Source organism: Sapajus apella, unplaced genomic scaffold (genome assembly GCF_009761245.1).
Source record: "Sapajus apella isolate SASKATOON/1434 unplaced genomic scaffold, GSC_monkey_1.0 scaffold15, whole genome shotgun sequence".
Taxonomy (NCBI): Eukaryota; Metazoa; Chordata; class Mammalia; order Primates; family Cebidae; genus Sapajus; species Sapajus apella.
Window position 1 is genome coordinate 15881108 of NW_022436955.1, and position 15760 is coordinate 15896867.

A 15760-nucleotide genomic window follows, 5' to 3' on the forward strand; every position below is an offset into this window, starting at 1 on the left:
ATCTGCCTGCCTTGGCCTTCCAAAGTGCTGGGATTACAGGCATGAGCCACCATGCCCCACCCTTATGTTTGAATTTTTTTTTTTTTTTTAAGTTTAAAATATTAAATAAATAAAGATCAAATGAAACACACTCAGATTCCTGGGAAGCCCACTGCAGATGCAGGTGGAAGATCCTGGAAGGCCCTACAGCATCTGGGCAGGGCCTGTGGCAAACCAGAAAGGGCTAGGGTTTAAATCCAGGTTCTAAATGGCTTTATTTTTTCCATGACTTCTTTCCCCTAATATTCAATGTCCTTGCAATACTGACGGATCCTAGGGTTTGAATCCACAAAGAATCACAAATGCAGTTGATGATCTGACCAACGGACTGAAGAAAGCCCACAGTTGAGCCTGGTGACCCCGACTGGCATTTACGGTGCCGCCATGCCACCGCTTGGGGACATGGCTCAAGACAGAGTTCCTCCTCTCACGATCCAGCCACAGAGGCTTGCCTGAGTCCTTGGGAAGATTCCAGATCAGGTTTCCCGACAGATGCCATCCTCACCTCCGATGATCTGCTCCAATGGCATCTGTGACTCTGCCAAAGCCCTGCTCTCTGGAAAGAGCAAACAAAGCAATTTCAGCAAACAGTGAAGGATGGGCCCTGCTCTTACAGGAAGCCCACGTTCACCCATAAACGCATCATCCCGCCCAGGCACATCTTCGTTCATTTTCTCTACACTCTTCACCCAGGGACCTAGGGATAGTTCCACCAAGGTAGGAACAGAGCAGGAAGGAAATTGCTTTTAAGCATTGACAGCTCCCAACATTGAGCCAGTGTTGCTTAATTTTTAATGGGAATGCTGCTGGGATTCCTCAGGCTCCTCTCCCTCGAGCAAATGGACAACTCTGCTTTAGAAACACCATTGCCTTGGAGGCTAATCCTCAGTTCTGCTTGGCACTGTTTGTCCTTCATCAAAAGAGTAACCCAGAATAATTTCTCCCCACTTCAGAGTGTACCCGTCAACTCCTTTTTGAATGAACAAGAAAGTGATTCTGAATTAACCTCTGCCTAACTTCTGTTTCAAGCCACACATGGATTGGCTTCACTCACTTCAGAAGGGCCTCCAGTTCCCGCTTGACTCTGCCCACCACGGGTGGCCCCCAGAAGGTGAGGGCTGTGTACAGCTGCACCAGGGAGGCCCCTGCCCGGATCTTCTCCAGCGCGTCCTGCCCGCTGCTCACACCACCAACCCCAATTATGGGAACTCGGCCTATAGAAAAGCACACGGCAACACCATAAAGAAGAATGTGGCTTCAGCCCCCCAGTCCCCCACAATCACAGCAAATTAGGGAATTATGATTCCCATCACAACCGAAGAGCCCACACCACATGCAGATGTGAAGACAGACGCTGGAAGCCTTGCCTTGGGTGAGTGCGTACATCTCCCGAATGGTCTGAGTTGATAAATCCCGGAGGGGCTTCCCGCTCAGCCCTCCTGTTTCAGAGCGCAAGGCACCCCGGAGGCCAGCAGGGCGACTCACAGTGGTGTTTGTGACAATCAGCCCATCGATGCCCAACTGCAGTGCGAGATAGAGAAAAAACTGTGAGTCATGGCACTGCAGGACTCAGAGGCGCTTCTCTGGAGGTCAAAAGCAGCAGCCGGGCTATACTTACAGCCACCAAGGCAAGAGCTACACCAGACCCCACTGCTCATCTTTTCCTCAACAAGTTGTAAAATGAGCCATAATGTGACCACACTGACCACCCGTAACATTCCGCTAGGACAGTGTCCAGTCCTTACAACAACCCAATTATAGTGTCTTGTCTGAGGCCCCCAGGTAGTAAGTGGTAGAACCAGGATTTGAACCCATGACGGCCAGGCTCAATCAGTTTCCACTACTCTCCTATGCCACGGAGACCTGCTGTTCAGACAGGCTAGAGAGAGGAGTGAGATAAGGAATATTTGAGAGTGGCCAAGGACCCAACCAAGCTCATGCCTTAACCTTGCTGGATGGAAATGAGGAGAGACAGGAAGAGGCATGAGAAAAAGGCTCCTTCGAGCATTTATTCCAATGTTCGCTTTTGACTACAGGGTGAGTTACACCATGACAAGCACCAACCCAGCCTTCAACATCAAGGAGAGGAAATCACAAAGGCTGCTGTTCTGGGCTAGCGCATCTGGCCAAATGGCCTCTGCAGACCATCGGGGGGTGCACCCTGGCCCCAGACCCCCACTCGAACCTCTTTGACCACACTGGCAATGTCCTCCTTGTCCTGGGCAGTGAGGTCAGGAGCGATCTTCACCAGCACTGCCGGCCTGTGCACTCCCTGCAAGGCATCCCTCTCCTGCAGCACCTAGGGTGACACATAGCCAGAGCTGGGGACCATGCAGACCACAGCCCACAGCGCAGCTGTGACCTACAGCACAGGTCAGGGTTTCCACAAAAGCGATCAGACTAAAGCAGGAACAAATCTCCTTTTCAGGAAACCTAGCCCTCAGACATGTGAGGTGCACCATCAAGATGGATCGATTCCATTTTTTTAGGCCAAGGGATCCCCATGGGCATTGGCTAATAGCTTAAGGGTTTTTCAGACGTTTTTTGAGACAAGGTCTCACTCTGTCACCCATGCTGGAGTGTAGTAGCATGATCACGGCTCACTGTAGCCTGCACCTCCCTGGGCTCAGGCGATCCTTCCACTTCAGCCTCCAGAGTACCTGGGACTACAAGTGTGCGCCACCATGCCCAGCCAATTTCTGTATTTTTTGTAAGATGGGGTTTTGCCAGGTTGCCCAGACTGGTCTCAAACTCCTGGGCTGTAAGTAATCCACCCACCTTGGCCTCCCATGGGGCTGGGATTACAGGCATGAGCCACTGTGCCCAGCCTCTTTTAGACTTTTATTCCTAAAAGATAACCAGGAAATATTACCGCAAGTACTAGGTGATGAAGTCCTTCAGTTCACTCAGAGCTCTGGGTGCTAGGGTCAGAGAGACAAATGAGAGACACAGTCTCTGCTCTCAAAGACCCCGTGGTTTGCAGCAGCAGGGACACATAATTTGTCACCATTGTGTATAATCATTGTCATGACGGGATCAGAAGGGGCTCCAGGAAGGCATAGCCAGGGGTCTTACTGGTCCAGGTGCTAAGGATAGCTTCTGAGGGCGATGCTGAAACCGCCCTAGAGAATGAAGGGTGGCTGGTGGGACGGGGCCTGGAGAAGAGGTGCAGTTGCCCACCTTGGTCAGCAGGCGGCGCAGCTGGGCCTTTCCCTGAAGGCTCCGCAGCCCGGCAGTGTTGGGGCTGGACACATTCACCACCAGGTAGTCGGCCAGTGGACCCAGCACGCGCACCCCTTCTGCATAGTCTGCCGCGGCGTCCGCTGAGTTCCTGTTCTTCCCGAGGTTGACCCCCAGCGGCAGTCCACCTGCAAACATCGCTGCTCAGGCCTGTGCCCCGCACACCATTTCCTGAGCCACCTTCTGAGGCTGTCCTTGACCAAACCACCAGTGGACAGCTGTGTGGGAATTGCCCCCAAACCTGACCTGCCCCGCACCGGCTGACAGGTGCTCCACTGGCCTGGGCCTGCCTACTGACCAAAAACCACTCGCTAGCTTGTCTAGCAAAGTCTGGGCAGCTATCACGATGTTTTGCTACATTTTGCCCTTTTTATTTTTAAATTTTTCATGGAAAATGGACAAATAAGTGCAAATACTTATGGTACAAAAGATGGGCCTCATAAATTGAATAAAACCGAGAACAGACAGAACTCAGTAGGATGTCAGGCCGGCGACGCTCACCTCAAGGGATGCTTGTTGGTCTTGGCTCAGCTGACTGGATGTGCAGTTGCAAAGAAAAAGCAAAATGAAAGAGTATGTATACAATACTGAAAACCAGGCCGGGCATGGTGGCTCACGCCTGTAATCACAGCACTTTAGGTGGCCAAGGTAGGAGGACTGCTTGAACCCAGGAATTCAAGACCAGTCTGGGCAACATGGCAAAACCCTGTCTACAATTAAAAAATCAGCTGGGTGCATGATGCACTCCTGTAGTCCCAGCTACTCGGGATGCTGAAGTAGGATTGAGGCTGCAGTGAACTGTGATCACGCCACTGCACTCCAGCCTGAGCAGCAAAGCAAGATGCTGTCTCAAAAATATATATATATTGGAATTTTTTTTTTTTTTTTTTTTTTTTTTTGAGATGGAGTCTCCTCACTCTATTGCCCAAGTTGGAATGCTGTGGCATGATCCTGGGTCACTGCAACCTCCGCCTCCCAAGTTCAAGCAGTTCTCCTGCCTCAGCCTCCCAAGTAGCTGGGATTACAGGTACGCGCCACCACACCCAGCTAATTTGTTTATTTTTAGTAGAGACAGGGCTTCACCATGTTGGCTAGGATGGTCTCGATCTGACATCATGATCCACCTGCTTCGCCTCCCAAAGTGCTGGGATTATAGGCGTGAGGCACAGCGCCCAGCCTAATTTTTGTATTTTTGGTAGAGATAGAGTTTCACCATCTTGGCCAGGCTGGTCTCAAACCCCTGACCTCAAGTGATGTGCCTGCCTCAGCCTCCCAGAGTGTTGGGATTACAGGTGTGAGCCACCGCACCCGGCCAAATATTTTCAATTATCATGTCTCAAATGTGGAGGTGTAATTGTTTATAACTTATTTTACTTCTCTGAGGAAAGGGATTCTCCCTCATGTGACAACTGAGGGAACCCCGTATCTTCTGTGCTCCCGGGACAGCCTGATCACTCCCCTAGCCTGGGCATCATTATTAACACCTGCCCCTTTTTACTCTCAGGAGGGTCTCAGTTTGCATGTAAGCTACAAGGTCAGTTCACTGAAAAATCCACAGGACTCACTATCAATGGACTTGCATTTTGGACTTCTAGAAAAACACATTTTCAGAAACATACTATGTGTAAAAGAAAACGGTTGTCTACACTTGATTTCTCCTAAGATACTCTCATATCTGCACAGGGAGTGGTACATCAATGGTACAGGCTGTTTTTTTCCATCTGAAGGTTGGGGAAAGACCTAGAACAAGTAGCTCACAAAATGTGTTCCCAGGCCAGAGAGGATCAAACATCTGCTGTACTGCTAACCACCTTCTCACGCCCCAGCACACCCTCTCATCTCAGCTAGAAAGTAAATGAGATTAGTGTAGCTACCTTCCAGGGTGGGGACTGAAGGAGGGGATCAGAACCCTATTAGAAGCCGGGCACAGTGGCTCATGCCTGTAATCCCAGCACTTTGGGAAGCCGAGGCAGGCGATCACTTGAGGTCAGTTCAAGACCAGACTGGCCAACAAGGTAAAACCCTGTCTCTACTAAAAATATGAAAATTAGTTGGGTGTGGTAGCAGGCCCCTATAATCCCAGCTATTCCAGAGGCTGAGAAAGGAGAATTGCTTGAACCTGGGAGGCGGAGGTTGCAGTGAGCTGAAATCACGCCACTGCATTCCATCCAGCCTGTGCAACAGAGCCAGACTCTGTCTCAAGGAAAAAAAAAAAAAGAATTCGATTAGAGAAAATGGTTATCATAAGGTCTCCAAGCTTCCCATCAAGCCAAGACCATTTGTAAGCTTGAATTCTTTTCCATGAAAGTAAACTCGCTTGAAGGAGACTATCACTTCCATGTAGCTAATGGATTAGAAGATCTGCCCAAACTGACAAGATTTGGGAGTTAGACAGAAATGCTGGATTACTGTGTCCCCAAAGGGCACCAAAGCTTTTATCAAAGCATGTTCCTTGGCATGGTGCTAACAAGAAGCTGTCATCAAGGCCCCTAAGCTGCTGGCAGACACCTCCATGCAGAGCATTGCTGCAGCTGTGCTTCATCCGCTGACCGGGAGGGCTGGGTGGGGAAGAACAGGGGATCAAGCCAGGACACAGCACTGCAGACACCGAGAAAAAAAAGCAAGCACGAAGGCAGGTAAGCATCACAAACCATGCAGGTCCTGTGGTGACCTCCAAAGCTCCCCACGTGGGTGGCTCTGCAGTATAGTGGGGTTCCACCCAAGCCAGGGGTTCCCAAAAGATCACTTCCTGTTCCCCAAATCTGACACTGCTCAGTGCCCTTTCCACCTCACTTCCTGAAATGAACCCCGTGCGGTTTCTTCATCCTGCTACCAGGACTATGTGGGACTAAGACACCCTGGAAGGAGTTTCAGAGGGACTCTAAGAAGAAAACAGTCACTACTGAACCGCAGCCCCACACAGTCCCAGAGAGCGTACCAGGGGCATTAGGGTCGGGGCAACACAGGGCTACAATCACTAAGTACATCCGGAGACAGAGGAGGCAGAGGCCACAGAGAACACCCGTGTGGCTGAAGGCACCTTCCAGAATGTATGTTGTTTTTGTTTCTTTTTCTTAGAGAAATGGGATCTCACCATGTTGCCCAGGCCGGTCTTAAACTCCTGAGCTCAAGCGATCCTCCCACCTTGGCCACCCAAAGTGTTGAGATTACAGGTGTGAGCCACCACACTGAGCCAAAGATGAGCATTGTTTCCAAAACAAGTCATGAAGAATATTTTCCCAAATGCTAATATTAGTTATCCTTGAGTAGGGAGGAGTATCTGTTTCTTGAACTTTCTGTCTTTACATTTCTCTGTATTTACTAAGTCTTCTATAATTAATGAACAATATTTACACAATAGACAAAAAAAAGGGAGGACAGAGGGGACCAGAGGAAGATGACGCTTAAGTCCTGCTCACGCCGTCACTGCCGGTGAGATCACAGCCCAGCCGCTTTGCTTCGTTTGCTTTCAGGCTCCCTAGTTAGGGTAACAGGTTACATAACGAGGCAGAAGCAAAGTATTTGCTAAATTGTGAAATCCAGTTAAACTCTTGGAGGCTATGTGGGACCAGGAAATGCCTGGTTCTCTAGAAGGCATTTTGGTGGTTCCCTAGTGGTTTTTGCTATTGAGCTCAGGTAACCACTGAGTTCCTTAGTGGTTTTTGCTATTGCTCAATTACGTTTATTTCACTAGAAATGTTCCCAGCGTTTCTCCCATGTTTCCTCCTAATCAATAAGAAAGGCCCGCTGACGCAACCCCACTTTACCTTCTGTGAGCTTGGCCTGCTTCTGCTGTCTGGCCCGTAACCTGTGTTCCACCACTGAGAGCCCGTGACTGTTAAATCCATACCTGCAGAGAACAAGCAGATGGGAGGGGCAAAGTACGAGGGCAGAGGATTTAGAGAGACCGCTCCATGGCCACTTCCTGTATACTTAAGACTTTTAAACTCAAGAGAAAAAAAATCACAGTCAGTTCTACACTTCCAGGGTCTTAACACCCCTGGGGGTCCTAGAGAACTTGCTAGAACACCATCCAATACCCAAGGAAAGATTAAAATTTGCAAACACTCAGCCAACTGGCAATGGAAACAGCCCAGGCTCAGCAGCAGCTGCCCCAGATCTGCTGGATCGCCACTCCTTACCCAACCACTGAGAATCGCACACACACTTGCCACCTGCTGCTGGGCTCCCCAACAGCCTCCTGAGGCCTCTGCAGCCACCTCCATCTCCCTACGCTTTCTGCCTGTGAAAATCGCATCTCTTCCTAGCTCAGAGCGAACGCTCCCTCTCCTCCTGCGCAGAGCTCCCAGCTACAAAGGACCCCTCAGCGCCCTGGCCTTCCTACCTCTCTCCTGGCTCAGGATAGGTGCATACATATATGCTCAAGGTCTCATACTAGGTTACAATCTTCTTGAGGGTGAGCAACATCTCATACCTCTCTCATTCCTCTGTCACTGTCACTAGACACTCCCCGAAGGCAGGGGCCTCATCTCTCTTTCATCCCTGTGTCCCCAGCCTCACCGTGCATGTTGACCTAGTAGCCAGTCCCCTTCCTCTTCCATCTCGTCAGTAAAGCCCACCTTCCCCGATACAGGGTAAAAATGCTAATGACTCCTTTCCCAGCCTTGCTGGCAAGTGAAGCACAAATGTGTGCCCAGATGTGGACACGGAGACACTAGTGAGGCCTACTGGGAGCCTCTGAGAGCAGCCCTCCACTCTTCCCTTCTGCTCTTGGGCGTCTATGTAAGAACATAATACTTGGCTGGGCGTGGTGGCTCACACCTGTAATCCCAGCACTTTGGGAGGCCAAGACAGGCAGATCATGAGGTCAGGAGACTGAGACCATCCTGACCATGGTGAAACCCCATCTCTACTAAAAAAAATTAGCCAGGTGTGGTGGCACGCACCTGTAGTCCCAGCTACTCAGCAGGCTGAGGCAGGAGAACTGCTCGAATCTGGGAGACAGACGAGTGAGCTGAGATCCTGCCAATGCACTCCAGCCTGGCAAAAGAACGAGACTCCATCTCAAAAAAAGAAAAAAACAAAAAACAAAAATACTTGCAGCTGAGGTCACTCTCTGACAAGCTAAAAGGGAAGGCCCAGAGAAGTTGGACCAGAGTCTCAGCATTGCCCTGGTGCTCAACCAACCCGGGACCTGCCCATCACACCTGTTATGAGAAGAAAATAATATAAAATGCCTATTGTTTAAGCCACTTTGTTAAAGCCAAAGGCATCTATAATAACAGATACAGTGGCACACATATTTGATGACTTCATAAATTCACCCATTCATTCAGCAACTGTTTACTGCACACCCAGCATGTGCTGCGCAGCCAGGAGGCCGCATACACAGTGCTCAGAACACGATCTCACACCCCTGCTCACCTACAGGATTCACCAAGTACCATCATCCCAGCACCTGCAGTTATCTGTAGCAGCTGAATGATATGCAAATACATTTTGCCTGGCCAATTCTGAAGATATTGATCTCCAGCTGCAATGCAGCAGAAAGATCAATAACTTGATCTCTAATGCTGGAGAATTTTTCTGAAACAAGCATAATAAAGCAGGAAGCACGGCCAAGTAAACATCCTACAGGTCTGTCTCCCAGGAGGCTACCACAAGCCCCAAAGATGCCCTTCGAAATCTCCCTAAGGAAGCTCTTCAAAATCCTCTTCCAAAAAGTAGGCACTTCTTCACTTTTTGGGTTTGCTGTAGTAAAAATTGCCCAGGGATGACAAAGGGAGGGGCTTTCTACAGTCTAGAAGGATCTCTCCTACTAAGAGCAGCTGTGAATGTTGAATATCACTTTCTCCTGTTTGCTCAAGGCTGGGGCTGTGCTGTCCAATACAAGCCTGCCGGCCACGTGCGGCTACTGGCAGCTGGGAATGTGGCTGGTCCCAAGGGAGAAGTGCTGACAGGAAGTACACACTGGCTCCTGAAGACTTGGGACAAGCAAAAGAAGGTAAAAATAGCCCATTAACAACTTTTATGTTGCTTTAAATATATGTTTTTTAAATACTTGTAACATAGTAAATATAACTAAATTATAATTTTAAGTAATTAAGTATTAATTTCGCTTATTTCTGTTTACTGTTTTAATGTGGTCACTAGAATACTTTAAATCACATATGGGCTCATATTACATTTCTTTTGCACAGTGTGGAGTAAGAGCATTGGAGAAACAACATGGGCAGAGCACAGACTCTAAAGTCCAATAAGCCCAGGCCATGCCCAGCCTCTCCTGCTTACAGTCTCCGTGACTGAAGCTGAGTTATTTGGCTCCATGAGCCTCCACATACACAACTGTTAAGTGGACATAACAAAACCTGCTTAAGATAGATGCCCGGGGCACATAGTAGACACTCAGCAGGGTTCCTGAACGTTCCAAATGACAGAAGAACATCCACATTGTATGACAGAAAACAATAGACGCAGATCTTACATCTCTGAAAGCCCAGCTGGAAAGAGGGTATCCTCCGTGAACTCTGGGCCACTCACCTACCTGTTAATGACAGCTTGGTCCTCAGGGAGGCGGAAGACTCTGGGTCTGGGGTTTCCTTCCTGAGGTTTTGGAGTCACACTTCCTATCTCAACAAAACCAAAGCCCATCTTATAAAGTCCGTCCACAGCTTCTCCATGCTTGTCAAATCCTGCAGCAATTCCTACTGGATTTCGGAATTTATGGCCCAGAACTCTCACTTCCTGGGAAGAGGAAGACAAAGTGAGAGGCACACAAGGCTACCCCGGCATGTCTCAAAGCATGCTTCCTGGCACGGCTACATCAGAATGACCCGGGAAGCTTGTGAAACCTCAGATCTCAGGGCCCACCCCCAAGGTCAAAATCCTTAGCAGGGGAGTGGAGCACTGGGGGAACCTATTTTTAACAGTGCGTGCTCTCCAGGGGACTGTGATGCCTGCTAGAGTTTGAAAACCATGAGGATTTATTATTAGCAAGCCTGGGGGAAGAAACAGTGTTTCTACCATGTGTTGAATGAACAAAAGACAAGCACTGTCTTTTCCAGTTGTGGTTAAGGTTCATACCTTGTTGCCAACTAGCCTTGGTGGGAGAGAGTAGCTCGCTGGGGTCAGGCCCTAGGTAGTGCTTCCCTGAAACCACGACATGTCAAGCAGCAAAACCCTTTAATCAGCTTAATAAACATCAGCTCCAGCTGTGTCCCTCTTCATCCAGGCTGGTAAGAAGCCCCGGCCACGTGCCCCAGCCTCCCATGGGGAACCAGAGGAAGGAAGGTGAGGTGTTAAGCTGGGCAGAGCTGACTGACGGGCTTCGTGACCTTTCAGGAGACTAGCCAGGGCCTCCCAGGTTGAGCACCAAAGGATCCTGGAAGGAAGGGGTTAAGAGAGACGCTCCAAGAAGGAAGAATAACAACAAATGAAGGTGAGAATGTTCTTGGCACCTCGGGACTGGGAGGAGACTGGGGGCTGGACTAGAACAGGCCCCGCTCTCAGATGTGGCAGTGAAACTGGCCTGGCACAGGGCCAGGGCATCTGACTATTCCAAGTGTACCCCCAGGGGATTCTAATATGCCTGACAGAGGCAAAGCGTGGAGAGCTAAACCAGGAAAGTTGGGGTGAAATCATAAAGAGTCCTGGCTACCAGTTAAAAAGTCTGAGTCACATTCTAAATGAGCTGCTGTAAGAGTGGGCCCACACCGTGGTGTTCAGGGCAATAGCTCAGGCATCTGTGTTTACACAGACACAGCTTTCGCCCTCAAGCACACTGCAATTCCTTCTAAATTCACCCCATCTCTGTATCCCACTCATTATTCACTCACATTTTCACTGGTTCCAAGGCTCTCAGACTAGCAGTCTAGGGTGAGGACGGCTTAAAGGAGTGCTCTTTCTTTCTGGGCCTACAGTGCCTGTTAGTATGTGAGCATGGTGAGTCAGGGAAAATGACACATCTCAACACCATACAATCAGGAAGTGAAAAGGAGTTTTAGGTAGGAACGGGAAATGCGGTGAAGGCCCCTCTAGTTTGTAACAGTGACCCTCCCCACCAGAGTTTCTGAGTGCTCCTTGTTTGCGTTTTCACACACAAGTCTTTCTGATGTCCTTCTGTTTGGTAAGAAGCCTCTCAAAAGGAAACTGCAGAGGCTTCCACGAGGATGCAGCTTCCACAAGGACAGGGATTCTTCAATTCGGTATGCTGCACTAAGCCCAGAACCCAGCCCACATCAGCGCATGGAGAGTGCCCATATGCTGGATATGCAGCTGAGTGAGGCTGAGGCTGGGACTAGACCCTCCTGCCTCGCACCTGCGCTTATTGATTCTGGCAGCTTCCCCATGTAGCCGAGGGGAGGACTGAACTATCTGAACCTCAACAAGGCAGGACAGCGGCCAAGGGGCAGGAAGCCAGCATCAGATTCCATGGGTTTGAATCCTCGTTCTGCTTCCCGCTAGCTGTGTGACTTGGGTTACTTTTTGTTACTACTCTGTTCCTCGGTTTCCTGATCCCTGTTGGGGGACGGTAACAGGACCCAGCTCACGCAGCAGCTGGGAGGATCACACAGGAACACCACCTAACACCATCCCATATACGCAACATGACATAAAATAATAATGCTCAGACTGAATTCCAAATCCCCACTGCCCACTTGGGGTTCTGGTTTTCAAAAAGATCAGTCCCAGCTGAGTTTAGGAGACTTCAGCCTTCACCTTTGCACAGGATGTCCCAGAACACCTACCAGCATGTCAGAGTCTTGAAATGTGGCCCGTGGAAGGAGCCCCAGGGAAGTGAAGCGAACGGCCAGTCTGTGAGCTGACTCTGGGTCCAGCAGGCCCTGCAGAGCCGGCATCAGGTGTTCAGCATAGAAACGCTCATCCCCCGTGGCCATCAGGTAGGAGGCGAAGAGAAACCCTCCACCCCCCAGGATGACCACAGCATCCTGGGCCCGCTTCTGCCAAAAAAAGAGCCTATTAAAGGGGCCCCCGAGCCAGGCTGCAACACCCTCCCTGAGCCCTTCACACCCAGGCACACAGAAGGCATAACTGCAGGCCACATGAAACAGATGCCCTTTTCCTGCCACTGACACTGGCCTCTACAGTCAGAGGCTCTATCTACACTTCTGTGTGCATGCCCTCTTCCGGCCCTAAAGGCCTTCCTGGGACTCCAGGCCAGAGATTTCAAGAGGGACAGTACCGTCCCCTAGGGGGATTGTGGTGGATACCGTTACTGGTTACAGTGACAGGGCAATGCTAATAGACGTGGTGGGCAGGAATCCGTAAAGTCAGACATCCTTCTGGGCTTGAGACTATCTAACATGAACTGCGCCACTTCCTGTGTGACTTCTGAACGTCCTACTGACATTTGTGTGGGGGAAAAGTTATCTGTTCATATTATCTGAACCAAACTACATTTTATCACATCAACACAAACTGTCTTCCTTGACCTCCTGGTTTCAAGCAATCCTCCCACCTCAGTCTCCCCAAATAACTGGGACCACAGGTACATGCCACCAAGCCCAGCCAATTTTTTGAAATCTTGCTATGTTGCCCAGGCTGGTCTTGAACTCTAGAGCTCAAGCAGTACTCCTGCCTTGGCCTCCCAAAGTGCTGGGATTACAGGCGTAAGCCACCATGCCCAGCCTCCACATGGTTTTCACATACAGTACAAGTATCTTGCAAATTGAGGGGCAACTGTCCAGTTTTGCACAGAACATTCCCAAGAATTGTTCACCATTTCAGAAAATCTCATCGGGAATGGTACAGTGCTTTGCTGGGGTGTTTGATGATGTCACACACCTGTGCATTCACATTTCTAAATAGAGGCTTAAACAGATCTCACTAGGGGAACCATATAGAATATTTACATACTGAAACACATGTGATTTTATTATTAATATAAACTACTTTTAAAATTTCTCCTTTATATTCCAGTTGGGGTATTAATTATGCTGGCTTTTTAAAACTGTACATAGCTGGACTTGGTGGCTCATGCTTGTGATCCCAGCACTTTGGGAGGCTGAAGTGGGAGGACTGCTTGAACTCAGGAGTTTGAGACCAGCCTTGGCAACATCGAGTGACCCCGTCTCTACAAAATATAAAAAATTAGCCAGGCATGGTGGTGCACCTGTGATCTCAGCTACTTGGGAGGCTGAAGTGGGTGGATCCCTTGAGCCCAGGAGGTCTAGGATGCAGTGAGTCAGGACTCAGTTTCAGGTGTCTCCATGCTATGCTCCTTCTGTCAAAAGTGGTTCACAGTCTTTTCTTTAATTATCACTGCCAGATGCTGAATGATAATTCATGAGTCCAGTCACTCATCAAATACTGATGAGCAAAAGTGGCAAAACAGATCTTGCCCCTGCCCTAGTGGAGAATGTGATCTTATGAAGAGATGGACAGAAATCAAGGAGCATGCAAATATGTAGTCATGGTAACTGTGATGAAGGATAAAAAGTATAAGGTAAGGAAAGAATTCAACCCAATCTTAGAGGTAAGGAAAGCCTTCATTAAGGAAATAACTTAAAGCTGATGCTCAAGGGATAAACGAGTTGATGGGAGTCTCTCTGAACTTATTCTGGTTCAATTATTTTAAAAAATAGTTAACTAGAAGGCAGTAGGGAGAGGAAAATGTATAAAGGCTCTAACAGTAGCAGAAGAGAATGAGAAAGGGTGAAAGTTTGGAACAGTGAGTGAGGGAAAGTAAGGCTTAAGAAGAGGCAGGAGAGGCCGGGCGCGGTGGCTCAAGCCTGTAATACCAGCACTTTGGGAGGCCAAGGCGGGTGGATCACGAGGTCAAGAGATCGAGACCATCCTGGTCAACATGTGAAACCCCGTCTCTACTAAAAATACAAAAAATCAGCTGGGCATGGTGGTGCGTGCCTGTAATCCCAGCTACTCAGGAGGCTGAGGCAGGAGAATTGCCTGAACCCAGGAGGCAGAGGTTGCGGTGAGCCGAGATCGCGCCATTGTACTCCAGCCTGGGTAACATGAGTGAAACTCCGTCTCAAAAAAAAAAGAAGAGGCAGGAGAAATGAGCAGGAGTCTTGGTCAAAGTAAAGATTTAGGTTTTGCTCCCTAAGCCAGGAAATGATCAGCTTTGTTTTTAAGGATCTTTCCAAACTACTAAAGAGATGTAGATCAAGTATTCACTGGCTGGGTGCAGTAGCCCACGCCTGTAATCCTACCACTTTGGGAGGCTGAAGTGGGAAGATCCCTTGAGGCCAACAGTTCTAGACCAGCCTGGGCAACACAGTGAGACCCCATCTCTCTCCCTATATTTATTTTTAATTTTTTATTTTTGAGACGGCGTCTTGCTCTGTCGCCAGGCTGGAGTGCAGTGGCACGATGTCAGCTCACTGCAACGTCTGCCTCCCAGGTTCAAATGATTCTCCTGCCTCAGCCTCCCTCCCGAGTAGCTGGGACTACAGGCGCCGGCCGCCATGCCCAGCTAATTTTTTTGTATTTTTAGTGGACACGGGGTTTCATCAAGTTGGCCAGGATGGTCTCAATCTCTGGATCTCATGGCCTGCCTCGGCTGCCCAAAGTGCTGGGGTTTCAGGGGTGAGCCACTGTGCCCGGCCTCATATATTTATTTTAAAAAGAGACTCGGGCAGGGCGACCAACATGGTGAAACCCCGTCTCTACTAAAAATACAAAAATGAACAGGGCAGGGTAGCGCGCGCCTGTAATCCCAGCTACTCGGGAGGCTGAGGCAGGAAAATCGCTTGAACCCGGGAGGCGGAGGTTGCAGTGAGCCGGGATCACGCCATCGCACTCCAGCCTGAGCGACAGAGCGAGACTCCGTCTCATAATAAATAAGTAAAAGAGAGACTCAAGGTATTCATTGCCTCCCTTGGAGACTCTACGACGCCCCCATGCCAATCAACAAACATTTGAATACCTACTACATACGGGGATACAACTAAGAACGCTTCACATAGAGCCTCCCCCAAACAAAACTTTACCTAAAAGGGTTGGGAGCATGTCCTACTCTAGATTCATTCCGAATTGGATCCTGCACACAACGCTAGGAGGTCATGTGTTCACTAAGCAGCCCTGTGCCAGGCTCAAAAACATGGCCCAGGCGCAGACACTCAGATCAGCACCCTACCAGACCTGCAGGCGCTGTCTGCACACGCCCGACCGAGTCCACGTGCAAATGCACACGTACGAGCATTTGCAGGCGCCCCCGGAAACACGCACACGTCCCGGGGGGGCCACACACCCGGAGCCGCCTTCGATCCAAGCCTCACCGGCCTGGCTCCCCGTTCTCCCCTCGCCCGCCCTGGTCCCGTCCGGACACACCCTCGTAGCCCCAAGCATCACTCGCAGGACTCACTTTCAGATGTCTCCACGCCATGCTTTTTCCGTCATTAAGTCCGCCCCTGTCTCCCTTCCATTGGAGGATATGGCGGCGGCCCCTCCTATTTCCAGCCCTTACGCGCCAGTCCACCAATCCTCAAGCAGTAGGGTTGAGCGGGCGCCTCCGCAGCTGGGAAGGCCAGGCTCCGGTTGG

The 15760-nt window shown here is 49.8% G+C and overlaps 1 protein-coding gene across 2 annotated transcripts; it reads right to left on the reverse strand.

The window, feature by feature from the left end:
- Nucleotides 1-235: 235 nt before the first annotated feature.
- DHODH (dihydroorotate dehydrogenase (quinone)) lies at nt 236-15760 on the reverse strand. 2 transcript variants are annotated; one of them, XM_032284349.1, is made up of 9 exons: nt 15584-15760; nt 11988-12200; nt 9785-9984; nt 7047-7129; nt 3220-3407; nt 2225-2338; nt 1407-1560; nt 1094-1253; nt 236-595 (listed from the first exon to the last, which is right to left on the reverse strand). In XM_032284349.1, exons 1-9 carry the CDS (start codon nt 15602-15604, stop codon nt 541-543), a joined length of 1188 nt encoding a protein of 395 aa, XP_032140240.1. In that variant the 5' UTR covers nt 15605-15760; the 3' UTR covers nt 236-540. The 2 variants fall into 2 exon arrangements, with proteins under 2 accessions (XP_032140240.1, XP_032140241.1); XM_032284350.1 differs by lacking the exon at nt 11988-12200 and having other exon boundaries at nt 15584-15759.

Excerpts from the sequence above, each read along its gene's own strand:
- DHODH (XM_032284349.1), bottom strand. The coding sequence starts at position 15,604 with ATGGCGTGGAGACATCTGAAA. Across the intron at positions 7,130-9,784 it reads GACCAAGCTGTCATTAACAG|GTATGGATTTAACAGTCACG; the intron begins GTAGGTGAGTGG and ends TGTTCTCTGCAG. Across the intron at positions 3,408-7,046 it reads GCAGGCCAAGCTCACAGAAG|GTGGACTGCCGCTGGGGGTC; the intron begins GTAAAGTGGGGT and ends CGATGTTTGCAG.